The following is a 22,498-nucleotide window of genomic DNA, read 5'->3' on the forward strand; positions in this document are numbered from 1 at the left end:
GACGTTACTCTTGCAAGTACTGCCTCTCTCTGCTACTTCATCTGCTTTCCACTTCACTGATGCTTTCACATCAGCTCAGAAACACAAAATGTCACCGTTTATAACTTCAGACCGCCACGGCCTTCACTCCTACGTGTCCCCTACCTCAACTACCTCATCTCTCTGTGGTCCACCATGGTCTCCAGAGAGCTGCTATACTCCGTGTCACCACTTCTATCTTCTCATTCTCTATTTTTTAAGATTGTTTCATTGTGAAAGATATAATATAAATGAAAGGCATAAAGGTGTATAACATATGTGATAACATATGTACATATTTTAATGAATGGCAATAAAAAATGCACATCTTTGTAACCCCCTGTAAACTTAAGTAATAAAATATCACCAAAGACTTTGAAACCTCTTACTTGTCCTATTACCACTGCATACCTCTCTCTTCATCTCAGAATTATCACTGTCCTATATTTTGTATTAATAATTTCTTTATTTTCCTGTACATTTTTTATTACATGAATTTACCTCTAAACAAAGCTAAGGACATTTTTTACAGATTGAATTATATTGTTTAGTGATATAACTATATAAATTGACTTATACTTTTTAATTCTTATAATTTGCTTCCTTTAAAACGTGTGCTGAGACTCAGTGTTAAAACTGTTTAACAAGATGGCCATTAGACTTGGGTAGCTTTAGTGCCTTTGGTGGTCTACCTAAACAAACCAAAGCCAGAGTCAACTAGATTTATCTCAAATCTGAGTGATACTCAAAAGCAATTATCATAAGCTAAACAAACTAAATTATTTAGTTATTTAGCCAAATGACTAATTTTCCCAAATAAGACAATATATGTTATAGTCAGTTAAATATATATTTTTGCTTTGCTTCCATGTATTCTCTATAAAAACCTTTGCCCTACCCCCCAATGGTGGAGTGCCCCTCATCATTTATCGGTTTTGTTACTGCCCTATTTGATTCATTGTTTACTTAAATAAATTGTTTAACTTTTTATACAAGCCACGTTGATATGAGGAACTGTAGTTGATTGATTTAACTGCTGTATAGTATTCCACTTGTACGTATTCTACAAATTATGTATCCATTTTCCTGCCAATGGACACTAGGTCATGTCCTGTATGTGTTATAAAATAACGCTGCTATGAATATTCCTGTATATGAATCCTGGTGTAATGTGCAAGAATTTTCTTAGAAGTGAAATTGCTAGGACATAGCATGTGTCTCTGTTTAACTTCACTAGATAAAAGCCATATTTTTCCCCAAAATTTTACACTAACACTGTATGTGAGAGTTTCTATTGCTTCATATCATCACCATCACCAGAATGAACATTTTTCTCCATTTTTGGTCAATTTGATATATGTAAAATAGTATTGTGGTTTTAAGTACATTTTCATTATTACTAAGAGGTTAAATATTTTTGATATGTCTATAGGCAATTTGTGTCTTGTTTTGTTTTCTTTTTGATCCTAACATATCTTTTGCTCATTTTTTCTATGCATTAGTCTATCAAGTTCTTTCTCTTTTTGTTTTTTATTTTTAGAGTTACTTATTTTTCATTACTAACCTCTAGTTACTTATATATGCTACAAATACCTTTTCCAAAATTGTAACTTGTCTTTTATCTCTTTATGGCATCTATTGATGAGTTTTAAATTTTACTGTAATCATTTTAGTACATTAGATTTTTTGTTTACAGCTTGAGTTTATATATATAATTTTTATGATCCAACCATACTTCAAGAAAATATATACATGTATCTTCCTATACTTTTTTCTTTAAATTAATGGCTTGTTTTATTTTTACCATTTAAGTCCCTGAACCATCTGGAGTTGATATTTTGGAATTGTACAAAGTAGGAATAAATTACATTTTTTTTTATTTTGGCAATGAATACCAACTACATCAGCAACATTTTAAGATAATCTCTCTATTCTCTAATTATTGAAATGGCTGCTTTTTCTTATATCAGATTTTTGCTCAAGTGGAATCATTTTAGGTCTCTTTTTGTTCCTGTTTGTCCTTTGGAAAACTTGTTTAGATCTGCACCAATACCATGCTCCCTTGAAAACACAGTATCATGACACTGTTTTATTAATAAGACTCAGGTCACAAAGTACTTGTCTCAATAGTCATACTTCATATTTATTTTGCTGTACTCATTATTATATTTTCACAATATTAAAATTTATTCCTGATTTTCTATTTGAAATTCTCTCTTCCTCCTCTCTACTTCCTAATGTCTAAACTGAACTCAGATTCTACTTCTGCAAGTTCTCATCTATATAGCTTGGATCTCTTTGAACCAAACTTGATAAATGTTCTTAAGCTCCAAACCATGACATTTTTCCAATTTTGTGCTGGCACTCAGTACACCAACCTTGGCTCTATACGTGGGATTGAACAAGAAGCACATCTTGGCCTAACATCTAAGTCAGTCCCAGGTTTCTCACAGTCTAGTTTTCCTGGCACTTAAACCTCCCCAAACCATCCCCTGGCATTGTATCAGTACTATTTTGAGTTCATTCAGTCAGCATCATCTGTGATTTGGGTAGTGATCATATAATTTATTATCCAAACTAAGCAGGTGAAAGAAGGTGTTAGTAATAATTATTCCAGAATAATATGAATAAACCCAGATTTCCCTAAACAACTGAGATACCTGTCATATATGTCATCCAACCTGTGGTCTAGACACACACCCCTGATATCAGATCTACTAGTTCAGGCCCATAGATCTTTCCCCCCAGCAATTTCCATGACAGAATATTTAAACTATGTCGAAAAAGCCATGCCACTTTCTAACTAACATAAGCTGTCCCCAAATAGTCTTCTAACATCATAAAACTAAATAAATCCAAAGGGGTTTTATTTTTAAATTCTGCACACTGGCTTCTCCTGAATGATCTGACATATATTACTAGATCAAGAGATAGATATGTGACTCACAAATTTAGGTATTGAAATGTAGTTAAGGTGATAAGCAGAGTCAGGCCTGGTGGCTGAGCGTACCACAAAAATCTAGTGTAGTGTTAAAACCAAGGAATGAAAAATGCCTGACCATTGTCATTTAATTCAAATTTAGGCCCACAATTAAAAATAACTAGACTTTGGCCCCTGACCTGGTCTTTGGTGTCTTTTTCACTCAGAATTCAAACTGACCACAGGCTGGTCAAACATGCACATGGAATGCATGATCAAAGCCCTATGGTCCTCGATATGAGGAACGAAGTAATGTATGGTAGTGCTTCCCAAGGTTTTGAGGAATACTGGTCCTTGAAGTGTTCTTTGGAAAAAAGAGGGTGATGTGGTCAAATATATTTGCTAAGCACTGTCTACTACATTCCCTCTTGATTCACCAAGAGGAGTGTTAAAGATCTGAAATGCCTGTGAGTCTTGGTCCTCCTCCTCCTTGGAAATGACTAATCATATCATCAACCCCTCTGTCTCTATCCAATGTGGCGGTGGGGGTGAGGGAGTGTGTGTGCAGTGGACTGCAGGGAGAACTGGGTGTGCTGAGGCATTTCTGTACACAGGATGATAAAGGAATCTGTGTTGACTTGCGGAAATAGTAAATCTAGATTTGGCATCTCTATTGGTCAAAGGCACTCTTCCTCCATCCCCATAATCCCTGACAAATAACTTTACAAGTGGAGTCATTAAGTGCCCTCTGTAGCTTGCTACATCATTGAACATGAAGGGCTTCCCTTTTCTTCAAGCTCATGGTACCATGAGAACATCCACCCTGTACTGATACAGTTCCCAAACTAGTCTGTGTCCTCTAGTGTTTTTCTTACAGTGATTTTGGTTTCTTAAGACCTAGAGCAAACAGTTCCACACCACAAATTCAATTCACATTCTTGTTATCTCTTTAACTGAGTGCTAAAGACAAATTACCTTTTACTTTTTCCATGGGCTTGCTCTAGTCCTGTCAATTTCACCTATCCTTTTTAATTCAATACCATGAAATTGTATCACATAAATACTTAATTTATGTTAATTAAACTATACATCTCACTCTCTCATTTGCTCTCATAATTTAAGATAATGTAAAATCATATCCTAAATATTCAGGTTATACACACAAAACTATGTGTCCTTACTATGTGGGTGACAGAAGGAATTTTCAAGAGCATTTGTAATGATATGCCTTAGGCATTAACTTTATAAATAGCTCACTGTATATAAAAGCTATGTAAATATTCTTCTGTTGTATGATTTCAAGACCAAAAAAAACCAGTTCTTATTTGGGGAAATGGATGGTCACATTGCTAGCAGAGATTTTAAACAATTTATGAATTATCTCTAACTTTTGTACTGGGAGATAATGCCCATGTCAAGTCCAAATCGTTCAACCATACAAGGGATTGAATATTAATTCTTTTGAAACCTTTATACTGGGTCTAAGATGATTTGGCAACCTAAATTTGTTAATTTCCTGCAAAAGATGCTGATCTCTTCAAAACTTGATTGGAGAGTGTTTCATAGATAGCAGAACTTACAGGGTTTTTTTTTTTTATTGCAAATGAATATTTTTATCTAAATGTCACATTTTTCTAGGAAGAAAATTTTCATTTTCAGAGTAATCTTCAATCTAGAGTCCTCTACCAGTTCTGCAAAATTATCGGTTTTGTTTTATATATTTTCTTGATTATGCATTTCTACAGACTAAGTATTAGCATACTAAATGCTCTGTAATATGAAGTTCTAATCAGCTTATATTCAACTAAAAATTGTCATGAAAATATAACTGGAATTTTAGATTCATGTTACACCTTTCCTTAAGGTCTACAATGTCTACGTAAACATTTCCAACTGCAATTTTTTTTAAAAGACACCAAGCTACTCAATATTATATTTTCCAATTTTTTTCTGATATATTCACCAATGATATACCCTGTCTCAAAAATCTGACAATAAATAAAACATGCATTTGTTTTTTGTATTAGTACCATCATTAATACTTATGCAACTCTAAATCAAAAGGAAAATGTAAACATATTTACATAATGCACAGAAATGAGGTCTGATCTTAAATCTTATATACAAAGCTTAGAGAAGCTAAAAGAATATTTTTTCTAAACTCAAATATACGCCATTATGCCTAAATTTTCATGAATGGCCATCTGTTAGATACTTCATTGAATTGAGAAATACCAACAAAGAAAAAAGCATTTATCCTTTAACGTATTGTCAAAGCCACTAATGATGCAAATGCCATGGTATACTATAGTTGTCAGTCAATATTTATTCTAAATCTGAGGATAGAAGTCTTAAAAGAAAATTGTGATATTGCAAGAGCAGTACTTAAAATTGTTGGGGCTTTCCTTTTCATTAAAGACACAATAACTTTCATAGTAGACAAATTATGTTGCCTCCTGGTTTGATCAAGTGATTAATCACTAGGAAAATTTTCTAATGTGTTTAAGAAACTGAAAACATCACTTATCATTCTGCAAAATGGGAAACAAAAATATAAACAACTCAAAAAAGAGGTTATGACCTGGACAAATTAACATTTACAAGTGAAAGCTCTATAGATAAATTTTAATAAGAATTGATTCACAGAAAAGACAAGGTTGAATAATTATGCATATCAGTTTAACACAACAAATAATCAGAGCAAGAAACATTTGATAAGTCAGCCTAAAATATTAGCATTAGCACTGTCTATAGCAGAAGTTAAATGAGTAAGCTGCTGAAATATGCTTTTTGTTTTCTCAAGTTTTAGTCAACATACTTGCTTTAACTTGTTTTTCACTTGGAGCTGTTAAGGACAAGAAATAATAAGGTCTAAGTCAGTTACAAGTCTCCTTGGGTCTCTCTCTAAAATAGTTTTCTAAAATAGTTTTTTTTTTTTCAAAAAAACTATATTATAACCTTGGAAACTAAAGAAAAATGTAGGTCTCAGGAAGAAAAAATACAACGCTGTGCCATTTTCTTTGATAAACTTTAAATATATGCCATGAACCATAGATTTCTTTTCTGATATTCATATAACTTCTCCCAACACAGAATGCTCATTCACGACTCATTCATTTTGTTTTCCATTTTAAATTATTTAAGAATCTGATTGGTTTTATATATATGCCAATGCAGTTTCCTTAAAGTCTACAAAATGGTATGAAAGGAAGGAAGTGAATCGATAAATTATCCAATTGTTTCAATTTTAAAAACATAGTGAATTACAGCTAAGTTGCTACACTGTAATCACACCATGAAATGAACAAATAATGATTTCAAGAAATTTAAATTATTGTATTTTGTCAAATTTAATATTGGATAATAATGTTTAGCTATTAAAACTCTTAAAACTATTCTATCAAACATTTAGAGAGGAGCTAACAGCCATCCTTCGCAAACTCCTCCAAAAATTGCAGACAAAGGAACACTCCCAAACTCATTCTACGAGGCCACCATCACCCTGATACCAAAACCAGACAAAGATGTCACAAAGAAAGAAAATTACAGACCAATATCACTGTGGAATATAGATGCAAAAATCCTCAAAAAAGACTAGCAAACAGAATCCAACAACACATTAAAAGGATTATACACAAAGATCAAGTAGGAGTTATCCCAGGGATGGAAGGATTCTTCAATATACACAAATAAATCAAAGTGATACACCATATTAACAAACTGAAGAATAAAAACCATATGATCATCTCAATAGATGCATAAAAAGCTTTTGAAAAAATTCAACACCCATTTATGATAAAAACTCTCCAGAAAGTGGGCATAGAAGGAACCTACCTCAACATAATAAAGGCCATATACGACAAACCCACAGCAAAACATCATTCTCAATGGTGAAAAACTGAAAGCATTTCCTCTAAGATCAGGAACAAGACAAGGTTGCCCACTCTCACCACTATTATTCAACATAGTTTTGGAAGTCCTAGCCACGGCAATCAGAGAAGAAAAAGAAATAAAAGGAATACAAATTGGAAAAGAAGTAAAACTGTCACTGTTTGCAGATGACATGATATAATAGGTAGATAATCCTAAGGATGCCATCAGAAAACTACTAGAGCTAATCAATGAATTTGGTTAACGCTGCAGGATACAAAATTAATGCACAGAAATGTCTTGCAATCGTATACACTAACAATGAAAGATCAGAAAGAGAAATTAAGGAAACAAACCCATTCACCATTGCAACAAAAAGAATAAAATACCTAGGAATAAACCTACCTAAGGAGGTAAAAGACCTGTACTCAGAAAACTATAAGTCAGTGATGAAAGAAATCAAAGATGACACAAACAGATGGAGAGATATACCATATTATTGGATTGGAAGAATCAATATTGTGAAAATGACTATACTACCCAAAGCAATCTACAGATTCAATGCAATCCCTATTAAATTACCAATGGCATTTTTTACGGAACTAGAACAAATCATCTTAAAATTTGTATGGAGACACAAAGACCCTGAATAGCCAAAGCAATCTTGAGTAAGAAAAACGGGGCTGGAGGAATCAGACTCCCTGACTTCATACTACAGTAATCAAGACAATATGGTACTGGCACAAAAACAGAAATATAGATCAATGGAACAGGATAGAAAGCCCAACGATAAACTCACGCACCTATGGTCAACTAATCTATGACAAAGGAGGCAAGGATATACAATGGAGAAAAGACAGTTTCTTCAATAAGTGGTGCTGGGAAAACTAGACAGCCACATGTAAAAGAATAAAATTAGAACACTCCCTAACACCATACACAAAAATACACTCAAAATGGATTAAAGACCTAAATGGAAGACCAGACATTATAATAAAACTCTTAGAGGAAACCATAGGAAGAACACTCTTGGACATAAATCACAGCAAGATCTTTTTTGACCCACCTCTTAGAGTAATGGAAATAAAAACAAAACTAAACAAATGGGATCTAATGAAACTTAAAAGCTTTTGCACAGCAAAGGAAACTATAAACAAGGCAAAAAGACAACACTCAGAATGGTAGAAAATATTTGCAAACAAATCAGTGGACAAAGGGTTAATCTCCAAAATATATAAATAGCTCATGCAGCTCAATATTAAAAAAACAAAAACAACCCAATCAAAAAATGGGTGGAAGACCTAAATAGACATTTCTCCAAAGAAGACATACAGATAGCCAAGAGGCATATGAAAAGTTGCTCAACATCACTAATTATTAGAGAAATGCAAATCAAAACTACAATGAGGTATCACCTCACACCGGTAAGAATAGGCATCATAAGAAAATCTACAAACAATAAATGCTGGAGCGGGTGTGGAGAAATGGGAACCCTCTTGCACTGTTGGTGGGAATGTAAATTGATACAGCCACTATGGAGAACAGTACGGAGGTTCCTTAAAAAACTAAAAATATAATTACCATATGACCTAGCAATCCCACTACTGGGCATATACCCAGAGGAAACCACAATTCAAAAAGAAACATGCACCCCAATGCTCATTGCAGCTCTATTTACAATAGCCAGGTCATGGAAGCAACCTAAATGCCCATAGACAGATGAATGGATAAAGAAGATGTGGTACATATATACAAAGAAGTATTACTCAACCATAAAAAGGAATGAAATTGGGTCATTTGTAGAGATGTGGATGGACCTAGAGACTGTCATATAAAGTGAAATAAGTCAGAAAGAGAAAACAAATATCGTATATTAACGCATATATGTGGAATCTAGAAAAATGGTACAGATGAACCAGTTTTCAAGGCAGAAATAGAGACACAGATATAGAGAACAGACGTATGAACAGCAATGGGGGAAAGTGGAAGGGGGCGGCGGATGGGATGAATTGGGAGATTGAGATTGACATATATACACTAATATGTATAAAATGGATAACTAATAAGAACATGCTGTATAGCACAGGGAACTCTACTTTACTTTGCTGTACAGTAGAAACTAACACAACATTGTAAAACAACAATATCGCAATAAAAAAATTTTTTTTAATAAAAATAAAATCATTTAACCAAAAAAAAAAACACTCTTAAAACTGATTAGACCCATAGTCATTCTTTATGTCTCCCCATTATACGTTTCTCTGATTATGTTCTGTTTCAGCTTTCTGCGTATGTACGTAAGTGAGAATATGTGTTATGGCTCAGTTATGGGAATGTTACCCCCAAACACATAATCTGTTCTCTGTTCTCTGTAAGGTAGACAAAAACATTCGTTCCTTCCCATAGGTGAGTAATATCAATGTTAATGTAAAGTGTGTGATTATTTCATATTGCAAATTATTTAAAAGTCATTCATATTTATATGTTTTTAAAAATATGATTATCCTATTTGATATTTCTCTTTTCATCCACTCAAACATTTTCAAGTTCCTAAAATGTTCCTGACATTATGATAGGCACTCTTGGATAAAGATATAAAAAACAATTTTCATATTCTAATTTCTGACTGTTTAAAGTGGAAAAAAGAAAAGGTAATATGATTATAAGAGTATGTTAAGTGTTTTTATATAGAAAAGAAAATGATGCTATGGGAACTAGCTGGAGAAACTCCTAAATGGATTAGGGTTTTCTGAGGAAGTTTTACAAACCTGGAAGAAGAATAAGAAATGTGGTTTCGAATCTGCAGTTTGCTGTGGTCTGTGACAGGGGTGGGAGTATAGTTGAGCTAGATTTGCATGGGTATTTACATAATATTGTAATTGCTATTTTAATGTATTGCCAAGGTAAATGCTATTTCCATTTAAATATAATATGATGGGAGGGGTGACTAATGGACATTATATGAGGTTATGACAGCTTACACACACACATACACACACACACACACACACACAATCAGTACAGTTCCTTGAGCAGGAGTTGCATTTATTTTCATTTGAAACAACAAATAGGGCAAGTTAAATCCAGACACCTTTAAGAAAATCATTTGGTATCTACACCTACTGCATTCTTAGTTTCTGTTTGTTTGTATATGTGTTTTTCTGCTTGTCTGATTGTCAGTTCACTTTTTTCCCCTCATTCGAATGTAAATTGACTGAAGACAAAATCTACTTCTACTCTCATTGCAACTCCCCTGAGTACTCAAGATGTGTCATTAAATAACATTTTGAATAGAGAGAGAATATTTGCTGGAATTGAATATTTCATATTTTCAAAACAAAGCAATGTCAGATGCACTTATAATAGAAAGGGTTTTGTTTTTATTTTGGTTTCTGTTTTCTACCCTAAACTGTAAAATAGTGCTTCTCAAACACTGCTTTGACTAATGCACTGGGGATCTTAGGAAGTTGCAGATGCTGATTCAGTAGATCTGGGGTGGGACCAGAGATTCTGTATTTCTAACAACCTCTCAGGTGCTCCTAATGCTGCTGGTTCACAGAACACACAGTGAGTAGCAAGAGTGTAATGTACTATTTGGCCTCCATTTTCTAACATGGCATTGGTGTTAACCGTATGACAAGAACTTGGAAAAAAGACATCTCATAAGATGGAAGGGTTTCCTGCCCTTTCCAGTCATGGCCCTTACCCCCGTCTGAGGGTACATCATTAATAAACCTTGGACATCAGGTAGAAAGACCCCAGCAACCCCAGTCTGACTCACCTGAATGTTCCTTCTTTGGTGGCTTTGCTGTATCAAACAAGAAAAGAAAAAAATTCAACATTTTATACCATTTGATCACATTTCATTATTCAATTGCAAGTTTTATATCTTGAAATTAAGAGGATAGAGGAATTTTAAAAGTTACCTGGTTCTGTATGTTTTTCTTTCTTTTCCTGTTCTGAAACACATTATTTTTGTTATTATTATTCTTCCAATTTTATGTGTCACAACTTAATTGTCCTAACACAAAGAAACATATATGTCTAGTGCTGTATTGCACTGATAGTAGCTGCCATGAAAAGACTAATATCCGACACATATTTAAAAAGAGTTTTTCCAATCTTCCCCTGTTTTCCCTCACAGAGCAGCAATAAAAATTATTCTGGATATTAGAGGAATTAAAATTTTTCATGGATAATAAACTAGAAAGATAAAGTAGGGTCTATAAAGGATGGAAAAATTTTTAATTTCCTTTCTTACTAGATCAACATGAAATAAATTTGGGATAAAAAGTAAGCATAAAGGATAATTATTACATCTGTTTTAAAATAATTCTCAGATAAGGATGAACAGATTTCCTCTGGACTTTCTCTTCTAAGGTGAACTTTTCTTATATTGAAAAGGTATATGTTTAGCTAAGACAAAGTCTTTGCTGAGGCAGATTTACGACGCTAAAAATAGACTAAGAATTTTCAGGGGGAAGCAAAACACACTTCCCTTGTTTTTAGGACAAATGCTCCTTATAGAGTATTTTTCATATAGTGTTCCTTTTTAAGAACCCACTTTTGCCAATGTTATATGAGATGAAGAATCATTCTGGCCTCAAAATTAAGCTGACATTTGTATTATAATAAGCACTAATTTTATATGAAGTGTAGGTACTAATTTTATATGAAGTGCTATTTTCTACATTTCTATTCTTACTTATTTTGCCTTAACAAGCAAAATTTGACAAGCTTGTCAAATTAATTTAAATGATTTTCAAGAAATACTTTAACATAGACACATTATTATCTGATTTTTTAAAGAAAAATAAAGAGATTTCTTCAAGTTTCATTTAATGAATATATTTTGGAGACTAGAAGATGTTTATGCTGAAAGAATTCTAAGAACTATATTTTAGAAACATAAGAGTGTCATCGAATTTCCTATGGTTATCTCATCAGTCTCTCAAGTGTACAATTTTGTTTACCACGCTTGTACTTGTGAAGGTATAATGAGCAATTTATTCACTCCCAAGATAGCAGACAGGCAATAAAACAAATAAAACAAATGGCCTGACCAAGTGTTACAAGTCAAAGGGAAGAAGCATACGTGACTTAGCTAAAATTAAACACAGGTAAGAACATTAAAAACTGCCTGGAAAACATGGAGTAATTAAATGCATTGCTTAATTTATTGCTGAACTGAACCACCAATTATCAAAACATTTCTAAGAAATATGTAAAGTAATAACAATCAAAAAAAATACTGGAAGTTGCTTTGGGTATGCACCAAAATCAATTACCAACTATCTGTGAGATTTCAAAGTTAAAATAAGGGTCTTCCAATCATATCAGAAAGGAACTGTATAAGCAGAAAAATACCCGTGCTAATTTGGGATGATGTGCAAGAAAAGGCTGTCAAGTCCATTTATTTTATGGGATAATTCAAGATGTAATTATTGAATTACCTTAATAAATACAAATTAATTCATGCTTATATCTACAGGGACTGTCAAATCATACTTATAATTGATTTTTTTATTTGGAAAAAATTATAGCTCACTAGAGTTAGCAAAAATATATACAGGAAGAGTACATGTATACATAAATACATGTACTCTTCTCCCTGTTTTCCCTACCATGATTTGTTTTAGACTGCAAAAAAAACCAAAAACACAAAAACAACCAACTTTTAAGTTGTGGTAACTAGAAAAGAAAAAGCAAAATAAGAATATAGGGTTGGAGATGTATAATTGAATAAAGCAATCTTAAAGTAAAAACAACAACAACTGAATCCAGCAAATTCAAAGATGCGACAATAACAACAAAAGCAGGTCCAGATGATAAACTAGAGCAAATAAGTTAATTTGAAAAGAATTAGTAGTTGTTTAGAGGAAAATTCTTTTTCTTGTCCTTATTACTGCCCAAGTCAATCCACAGAACTTCCCAAGGAGGGAAGCAGTTGGAATGTTAAATGAATGCCTGGGAAGGCATGTTTATTTATTAAATATATCAATACTCTGAAGATTGTCAAGGAGCTGCAGTGTGTCTGTGGGAAATTTTAATCATATAGACTGTAATAAAGCAAGGGCCTTGAGGTTACATATATATTATTTAAATACCATTTTTCAAATCTCCAGTTGTCCTCCATTTCCCTGCTGGTGCAATGGTTTATAGAGTGGTTTCTGTATCAGTGTGCCAGTGCCCATATCAGCAGCTGTACACACACATAAATCTGGTAGCGAAATACCACATAGTTCTCTATAGACAGATTGCTCCCCTTGGCTGAGTTGTAGTGTACCTTCATGATTCTCTCCATAGGACATTTTAGAGCACTTTTATGACATAAAAGGTCAAATGTCCTGACCTTTGCAGGACCAAAATGCATGTAAATCTTTTTTTTTTAATTGGTATATATTTTAAAACATGTTTTTAATTTCACTAGGATTTTTTAAAGCTCTGCATACCTGGAAATGGAATGATTATTAATGGCTAATTGAATAAGGTTAAGTTGACATTATTTGTTTCTGTTTGTTTTTCTTCAGAGAAGAGTACACATTTGCAAAAGACTCAACCTCAAAGCATCAAGCTTTACTGAATCATTAGCAAGCAAGCTTTAATAATGTGTTATAGCAACAGTGGATGCTGCCTATGTTATGCATCCCAAGCAATGCAGTTTCACAGAGCTCACAGTGTTTGTAGGGAAAAAGGACACTGTTATGGACAAAATGTCATATATCATGTGAACATGCCAAAATATTTATGGATTACAAGAACAAAGAAAACAGAAAAGAGATTGTAAAACTAACCTGAAAAAGAACTTCTGTTCTATATTCTAGCTACAGAACTAACCAGATTACAGAGACTAAATTTCCACTAACATAATACAGTTTTGGTTAATGGAATGAAGTTATATTTTTTGGTTAAGACTGTGGACAATGTTATTAGACGATTGCATGAATTTGAAAAAGGACTCTAAGGAAGAGTGCCATGCTTTTCAGTCCACTCTGATCACCCCCTCCCCAGGTTGTATATTCTTTCATTCTGACAAAAAAAATAGAGTTCACATGCATAAAATATAGAAAAGGGAGATTCAAAACCGCAAGTCTAGGTATTTCAGCAGGACAGTAGTAGCAGTAAATAGAAAAAATATATAATTTGCATGCCTTTCCTTACTTTTTCCCTTGGGTAGTTCTGTTGAAAGAAATATAAACAGAAAGCCATTGCTCATGAAACTTTCAAAGATAAAGTATAGTCCCTCAACACATTGATTAGACTGTAATGTTTCCTACGCCTCCCCCCATTCTCTCCCCTTAAATTTCTCAGTGTTGCTCAGAGGTATTGCTGATTATCATAGGTGTTTCCATTAGTTAATTGTAAAACATTATTTGACAATGAACCTAGGATTATACTGTTTAACTATTTTAAATGACTTATATCTTGTAGTCTTCTTAAATGTATATGAACACATAAACACCCTGTACACATAAACCCTTATGAGCAAATACAAAAGACACAGGTATACTTGCCACATGATTTATGATTTTATTCAAGACTTAAAGGAACTACTCAGTTCCATCGATGCTGGTATATCCAAGATTAATTAAATTTATGCTTTTTAGCAAAGTAAATGCTTGTTACTGAACATCGTTCAATTTCTTGTCCAGCAAACATTTCTTTGAAAATAATTACTGTGAAAGGTAAACATAGGCAGTATTTATTTTTATCACTGCCAAATATTTCTCATAGCATTATTGTCAGGAAAGATTTGACTCTCTCTCTTTTTCTTTCTTTCTCAATATTCTCTCTCTCTCTTTTATCCCATATTAAGTTTTTCCTTTGGTGTGACTCCTTTAAAAAGGAATGCTGCTTGGGGGTTCATTAAATATAAGACAGAAAAAGGAAATATTCCAAATACCTTCTGCAGTTGTTCTTGTTTTCTTGGAATCTGAAAATACAAATATAAATTACTGACAAAGCAGATAAGAAAAATCAACAACTGATAAGCTCACAACAAAATGTCCATACACTCTGAAATCATTTTCAATGAAATGGATTGATTGCATGTTGTATTTCTAGAATATGGGGCTTAAAGATAAATTATTCTGTTTTTGAGAGGAGGAGTATTAGATTAAGGCAAGAAGTGAGAAACTTTTGATGTATAAAATATAGAAAAAATACAAAGGAAAATATCCACATCTAATTTGCATAGAAATTACATTGTGTCTATAGCAGCTAATGACCTTTTAATAAAATGTCAAACTGGGCAGATATACTGTCTGTTTCTATAGAGATGGGTTGGAATCCATGAATTCAGTTGGCAATTTCTTCATTTGTTCAATCTATAGCAATCCTGGTGAAATGTATTGTACTCTCCTTGAATAATTGATGCATTTCCAGTACAAACATTAACTTATTCATATTGTAATGAAAAAGAAACAGGTGATGATGGCTCATGGGTTACTGACGAACATATCATTTATTTAGTAACTGCTATGTAGTAACACGCATTCAGTGGTCAAAAGCCATCTATTCAATTTTTAGTCTTTTGGGTGTTCAGCCTATATCTGAGAAATTTATTATTTCCAGTATTTTTATACCATGAAACTCTCTGTTCCTATCACTTGAAATTAAAAACAAGTGTTTTTTTAACTTGTTTATTTTAGAATGGAGGCATCTTAAATTTTTGCTTAGAATATTTCATTCTGTATATTCTGTTTTCTTTCTTTTACCTCTTCTGTAACTTAGTTTTGAAATTATCTGAATATTACTGAAATTAGAATCAAAATAATGAACTATGAATTTATGCTTGCAAAACATAAACTGTTCTCTGGCTGACAATTATATGGCTTAGAACCTAGAGCAATAGATATTCACTAACAATTTGGAAGTTAATGAATCTGTGTGCCTTATAGTGATGTAGATGGATCATGATTATAGTTCCACAATGAAGTAATGGACCTAAAATGTTTGAAGATGACAGTGAGTAGGAGACTGTTCACAACAGGCAGTTAGATGCTCAACTGAATTGTTTTATGAGAAAATGATAATCAGTAACAGTAATAGTGTGGTGAAAGTAATAACCTACTTCCACAGAAGTAGAAGCTGAAAACACATTTTAGGAGAGCAACTTGGGGAAAAACATCTAGAAAGTCATTTAAATGAGCATACTTTTTGACACAGTAGTTCAACTTCTAGATTTCCAAGGAGAAACATGCAAAATTGTCATAAGAAAATCTTATACGAAGATGCTTTGTGACATTGTTTTATACCTCTAAATAAGGGGAATATTAACCAGTACCCTCCGTACAGTAGGGGAACTCTTCATGGGATTCACAGTATATCCACATAATAGAAAAACATAGTCATTAAAATGATGTTTTGCAACGTCTTCTTTCTGAATTTCTATTTTTTCTGTAATTGGGTTTTGTTTCACGTTTAAGAGAAAAAACAAACCTTATTTTTTAAAATAATATATCCTTGAAACTGAACACTTATTGAGTAAACATTTATTAAACACTATTATGTCCAGTATGCCTTAGTAAGAAGAATTTTTGACTAAATTTTTCTTAATACCTGTCACCTCACCCCAAAAACCCAATCTTTTTCTTGCTATTCATTTTCTCATCAGGAACTGTAATGAAGTGGACCAAATTCATGATCTAAAACAAATGTGCTTTGCAAGCAACTTCTCATTTGTTTCCTTGATGAGTAATTATCCTAATTAGGTAAGCAGGTAATTCAAATATTAGAAAAATATTATATAAAACAATTCCATATAAGAATGTGATAAATGTCATCTATCATCTTACTCATATGTCTAGCTATTTATTAATAATATGCAGTGGCCACTCTTTTGGAGATACAGATTCTCCTACCACAACAGATGAAAGTCTGAAGTGTATAGTTCAATGGCTAGCACGACTTATCAATTAGTTTGGCTGCAGTATACTGGGATAGGATTTCTGCCTGTCCAAGAGGTTCTGTGATCCTTGTTGAGCAATCTTTTGAGCCCACAGTACAGCCAATATGCAAAACACAGACATATTATGGTGGGCACCTACAGTTGAAATACAACTGAAGGTAACGCTTGGGAAGAATGTTTGAACAGACAGAGGCTAAAATGTGGCATATTAGGACAAGATTATTTCCAGCCCCCCTATTTTTCAACTAGATGCTGGCATGGGGTAGGGGCAAAAAGCTTAATACAATATATGTAAGTCTGGAATGCCTGTTGTTTTTAATCTGTTTTTCTTTTCCCTGGTAATAAGAATTGATAAATATTGTATTAGATATCCATTGTTCTGTAATAAAAGAATAAAAATAATATGAAGTCCAGGGTCAGGTAAGGTACATCACTTACTGAGATAAAGAAAAGTATTTCATAAAGTAGAAATGTAAAAAAATAAGTCATGATCTAATCAAGCAGGTCTTTAAAGTTCAATATATTTGCTGTAAGAACTGGGAGCTGTAGTGAAATGCACTTAAAATGTCATCATAATTTCACGTCTTTTGGTTAGGAGTCAACAGAGTAGCAGACTTACACAAGTAAATACCTGAGAAACCAAAATATATAATGCTTAAAATTGAAAGATCACATACTGACCCTAAAGAGCTATTAGTCCCAGCACTTAATACTCATGCTATTAAACTTCATTACGTGCTCCCAGCCCTCTGCTGAAATGGCTTAAAAATATTATAAAGGCTTACTTGGTGAATATACCTCCCTAAAGGCCATCTGCCCAATAATCTGAACAACAGTCTTCTATTAAGAACATTGAGACCCACAGCAGCTGATTGAAAAGCAGTGATGTGTTTGCAATCTGTTCAATTCATCACTCACTCAACTTTAGCGATGTATCAGGTATGGTCTATTATGTTCATGAATGATGCCAGAGGAAAATGAAATACCAATTCATATTGAAGGGAAAAATTAACTCTCTGATAGTCTAATAAATCAGGTAATGAAGTATGCCGTGTGTGTGTGTGTGTGTGTGTGTGTGTGTGTGTGACTTGCCAATTGGCATCCTTATTCAATTACAACAGAAACTTTGCATTGTTCTTCAGCATGATTCCTCTTCAGATCTCAATGATGAAGTCCTAGAACTTAGGACTAATTCTCACATGCATTCAACTCTACTTGGCCTTGCCCTAAGTTACAGTAAATAATAAATCCCATCTGGCTAGTTCTCAATGGAGCTGTATCCTTCAGAAGATAACCTGTGTTGAAAAACCCACAGGCTTGAGGACTTCCCTGGTGGTGCAGTGGTTAAGAATCCACCTGCCAATGCAGGGGACATGCGTTCAATCCTTGGTCCGGGAAGATGCCACATGCCACAGAGCAACTAAGCCCATGCACCACAACTACTGAACCTGAGCTCTAGAGCCCGCGAGCCACAACTACTGAAGGCCACGTGCCTAGAGCCCGTGCTCTGCAACAAGAGAAGCCACCGCAATGAGAAACCCATGCAAGGCAATGTAGAGTAGGCCCTGCTCGCCGCAACTAGAGAAAGCCCGGGTGCAGGAACAAAGACCCAATGCAGCCAAATGTAAATAAATAAAATAAATAAGTTTATTAAAAAAAAAACCCCACAGGCTTTCCAACCCCTAGGATTTCATCAACAAAGCTGAGGTTAGTTGAATGAGATCTACCTAGATCTGCTAGTGCAACTCAAGTAGCAGCTAACGATCATATACACTTAAGATAAAATTGTTAGTAACTGACTATAAATTCCCAGACCTAAAAAGCTCACTATAATACAACTCCCAATTTGAAAAAAAAATCGTTTCTTGCCTGGGATATGAAAATTTGAGTGCCTACTCTTACTTCTTGTGGCTATAATATTTATCTTAAGAGTCCTAGATATTACTGATTCATTCACAGAATAAATATTTGTTGAGCAATGTACAAACTAAGGAAATGTGTTAGTTCCTGTAAGGGATGAAAGTGAATTAGACATGGTCCCTTTAGTCAAAAGTCTTAAAGTCAAGTAGAATAGAAGGAAAATGATGCAAGTAATATGAAGTACAAGGGGCATGAAATAAACAATACTAAGGAAGTACACAAAAACTCTGAAAGGAGATTATAAATGAAAGAGAAATTTTTTTTTTTTTTTGCAGTACGCGGGCCTCTCACTGTTGTGGCCTCTCCCATTGCGGAGCACAGGCTCCGGACGCGCAGGCTCAGCGGCCATGGCTCACGGGCCCAGCCGCTCTGCGGCATGTGGGATCCCCCCGGACCAGGGCACGAACCCGTGTCCCCTGCATCGGCAGGCAAACTCTCAACCACTGCGCCACCAGGGAAGCCCCGAGAAAAACTATTTAATTGGGAGGTTCACACAGACATCCTAGAACAGTGGTCCCCAACCTTTTTGGCACCAGGGACGGGTTTCATGGAAGACAATTTTTCCATGGACGAGGTGGGTGGGGGATGGCTCAGGCAGTAATGCAAGTAATGGGGAGCGGTGGGGAGCAATGGGGAGCGGCAGATAAAGCTTCCCTCACTCACTCGCTGCTCACCTCCTGCTGTGCGGCCTGGTTCCCCGGGGGGTTGGGGACCCTTGTCCTAGAGGGAAGAGAATTTATCTTGAGCCCTAAGAACACTGAGTATTCATAGAAGGAAAAGGAAAGGGTAAGATCTATTATGATAATAGAAGGGACAATGGCTAGACAGCACATTGTATCTGTAAAATTGAAAGTGACTTAGTATGGATGAAACACATAATATACAAAGGAAGAAACTGGGTGGGAGAGTAGGGTACAGGTTCCACCACGGTGCCCTGGTGGCTTTGCACTAGCCATATATGCCATTCAGGCAAAGATCTGAACCACAGCTAATTCTGAGTCTGGCAGGATGTCTTGTGATCCTTCAAGAACGTTAAGGGGATGGGAGGCCTATGAGGACTTTCTATGAGGTCATCTTCCACATGCCTCTCTGTCTTTCCTGGAGGTTGTCATAAGACAACTTCTCATCACCTCCTGGGTTCTCCTGCCTAGAACCCTTTGAGAACAGACCTGGAGACCACTGGCTGTAGTCCAGATTTGAGTCCTCAGCAAAAAGCTGTCCCTAACTTGTGCTGAATTATCTGGTGTGTTGAATTTTTGGTGTGTGGGACAAGGACAATGAAGAGCTGGCACCTTTAGATACCCTTGCTTTTGCTGGCCATGAAAGTAATAAACTGTCTCAATTTCAAAAGAGATCATTGTATTTTTACTGGTGGAATTTGTCAGTCCTTGGCTTTGACTTTGCCTTGATATGTGCTTGACAGGAGGTCAGGAAACACTCTGTGGGGACTTAAGTTACAGATTAAGGCTTGTAGACTATGTTCTGTGGTCAGTGTGGTGCCACTGACTATTTTAAATAGGTAATGACATAAAGTGTTTCATGAAGTCAGTTCAGTATTTTGGAAGAAAATATTTAGGGAAAACATTACAGGCAGAATGATTATTTAGGTCAGAGATACTCAAACGTTTTTATCTCAGGACTCCTATAAAAATCTTAACAATTGTAAAGGACCCCAAACAGCTTTTATTCTATCTATGACATTTATAATTTTAAAAAATAAAGCTGATAATATTTTTAAATATATATTTATTAATCAAAAAATTTTAAACCTGTTACCTGTTACCATAAATATACTTTTTATGACAAATATATTTTCCAATACCAAAAAAATGATGAGATGAAGGACTTTGTTTTACACTTTTGTGAATCTCCTTAATGTCTGGCAAAGATAGTTGGATTCGCATATCTCCTTAAGCATTCATTCTGTTGCAATATCACACACTGTGTAGCTTCTGGAAAACTCTAGTGCACACTCATAAGAGAATGAGAGTGAGAAGGAAATGATAAATCCATATTTTTATCAATATAGTTTTGATCTTGCAGAACCACTGAAAAGGCCTCAGGTACTTCCAGTAGTCCTTGACCACATCTTGAGAACCTCTGATTTTCAAGACCGTTTCCCTGGTTCACGCAAAAGGTTAGTAAGACCAACATGAGGTCACAAATGAGGATGTGAGGTCGCAACTGAAGGAATGGAGGCTGTGAGTGAAGATTAGCTTTTCTGATTACTTTAGGATGGATTAGACAAGAGAGTTTAGTCAAATTAAAAATTCCGGAGGACTAAATTTTAGTGGCAAAGGAAACACAGGAGTCAAAGTTTACACTACAATTTGAGTCCTGGTGTCTGCAAAGAGAATGGGATGACTCTATAAGAAGAAATAAAGGAATAAGCATATGTTTATAAAGAAAAATATAATTTGATTAGGACTTTGACTTTGGGAACCTGATGGACAGTAGGAACGTGTGTTAATAAATCACAAGGAAAGTGTCTGCCGAGGGAGAAAGAGTGGCAACTTCAGTAGAAAAAGGCTTCTCACAGAAGGACCTCAGCTGAACATTTATTCAGAAACGTTACTCTACTTAGGCTAAGATATGCTTGCTCTGACACCAAAACTGCTAACGACAGTGAACTTGATGGGCAAAGCTCAATGGAGCCAAGGGTCTCTCTTGCTAAGTTTTGTGAAAGAGATTTGATGAGACATGCTGTAATAAGATCTTAATATGAACAGCAAATCTTCAGAGTTCACTAATGCAAGAAGTTCTTTGTGGCCTGATGCCTGCTTATCATAAAGAAGTTCATATGCACTTTGATTTCTGTATTTTAAAATTCACCACAAAAACTTCTCAAGAGCATTCTAATTAAATCCCTGAAACCCCCCTTATTCTCTTTTTTTTCAGGAAAGTTGTCAACCTTTAGTATCTTTGACTATATCCAAAAAGGTTGAACGTGAATAAACTTTGTGTAAAATAAAATACTGAAAATCCAAATTGTATGCCACCTGATGATTTGTATTAAACTTGCCTCATTTGAGGAAAAATGTGCTTCCTGCCTCTACGGAAAAGATTTCTATAATCTTTACTGAGATCATTGAAAATAAGAAACAAGAGCCAAGAAGCTTAAGTCCATATACCTCCTCTGCTTTGCTTAACAGAAGATACAGAGAGGGAAATACGAACTCGTGAAATGTAAAATCAAGCCACTGCCTAGAATAGCTGGCCATTAAGCCTATTCTCCTGCTATACATTGACAGCAATGAAAATTACGCTGAATAGTTTTTACGTTAAATATCATCATCTTACCAATTTAAAAAGTTTTCCAGGGCTTCCCTGGTGGCGCAGTGGTTGAGAGTCCGCCTGCTGGGGCAGGGGACACGGGTTCATGACCCGGTCCGGGAAGATCCCACATGGCGCGGAGCGGCTGGGCCCGTGAGCCATGGCCGCTGAGCCTGCGCGTCCGGAGCCTGTGCTCCGCGACGGGAGAGGCCACAACAGTGAGAGGCCCGCGTACCGCAAAAAAAAAAAAAGTTTTCCAAACAAGAGATGAGAGATAATCCATAAAACCCTTTGGAAATGACAATTTAATAATAATGATGATGATAGTGATGACAATATTAAGAAATAGTCAGGAGTATATGTTTTATGTATTTCACAGCTGGTGATGTACACTGGATTACTTGAGTCTCCAAAGGCAAAGCTCTGCTTGGGCTCCCCAGGCTCTTCCAAAACTTGTCCATCGCATATGGACAATTTTTCAGAAAAGTGAAAAAAGCCACATAATTCAGGAAAAACAGAACCAATCATAGCAACGAGGGGAAAAAAATACGTATAAAGCTTATAGCTGTGAATTGTGATTGGCTACG

At 34.9% G+C, this 22,498-nt stretch overlaps 1 protein-coding gene across 1 annotated transcript in view; it reads right to left on the bottom strand.

Moving 5' to 3' along the window:
* TRDN (triadin) overlaps nucleotides 1-22,498 on the bottom strand; it is a 372,178-nt gene that overhangs the window by 117,549 nt on the left and 232,131 nt on the right. Inside the window, exons 15-18 of the mRNA XM_079939170.1 lie at nucleotides 14,712-14,741; nucleotides 13,970-13,987; nucleotides 10,735-10,767; nucleotides 10,590-10,616 (exon numbers count right to left, since the gene is read on the bottom strand). Of these exons, the coding sequence (XP_079795296.1) occupies nucleotides 10,590-10,616; nucleotides 10,735-10,767; nucleotides 13,970-13,987; nucleotides 14,712-14,741 (108 nt within the window). The remainder of the gene's footprint in view (nucleotides 1-10,589; nucleotides 10,617-10,734; nucleotides 10,768-13,969; nucleotides 13,988-14,711; nucleotides 14,742-22,498) is intronic.

Source organism: Stenella coeruleoalba (assembly GCF_951394435.1).
Source record: "Stenella coeruleoalba genome assembly, chromosome: 12".
Taxonomy (NCBI): domain Eukaryota; kingdom Metazoa; phylum Chordata; class Mammalia; order Artiodactyla; family Delphinidae; genus Stenella; species Stenella coeruleoalba.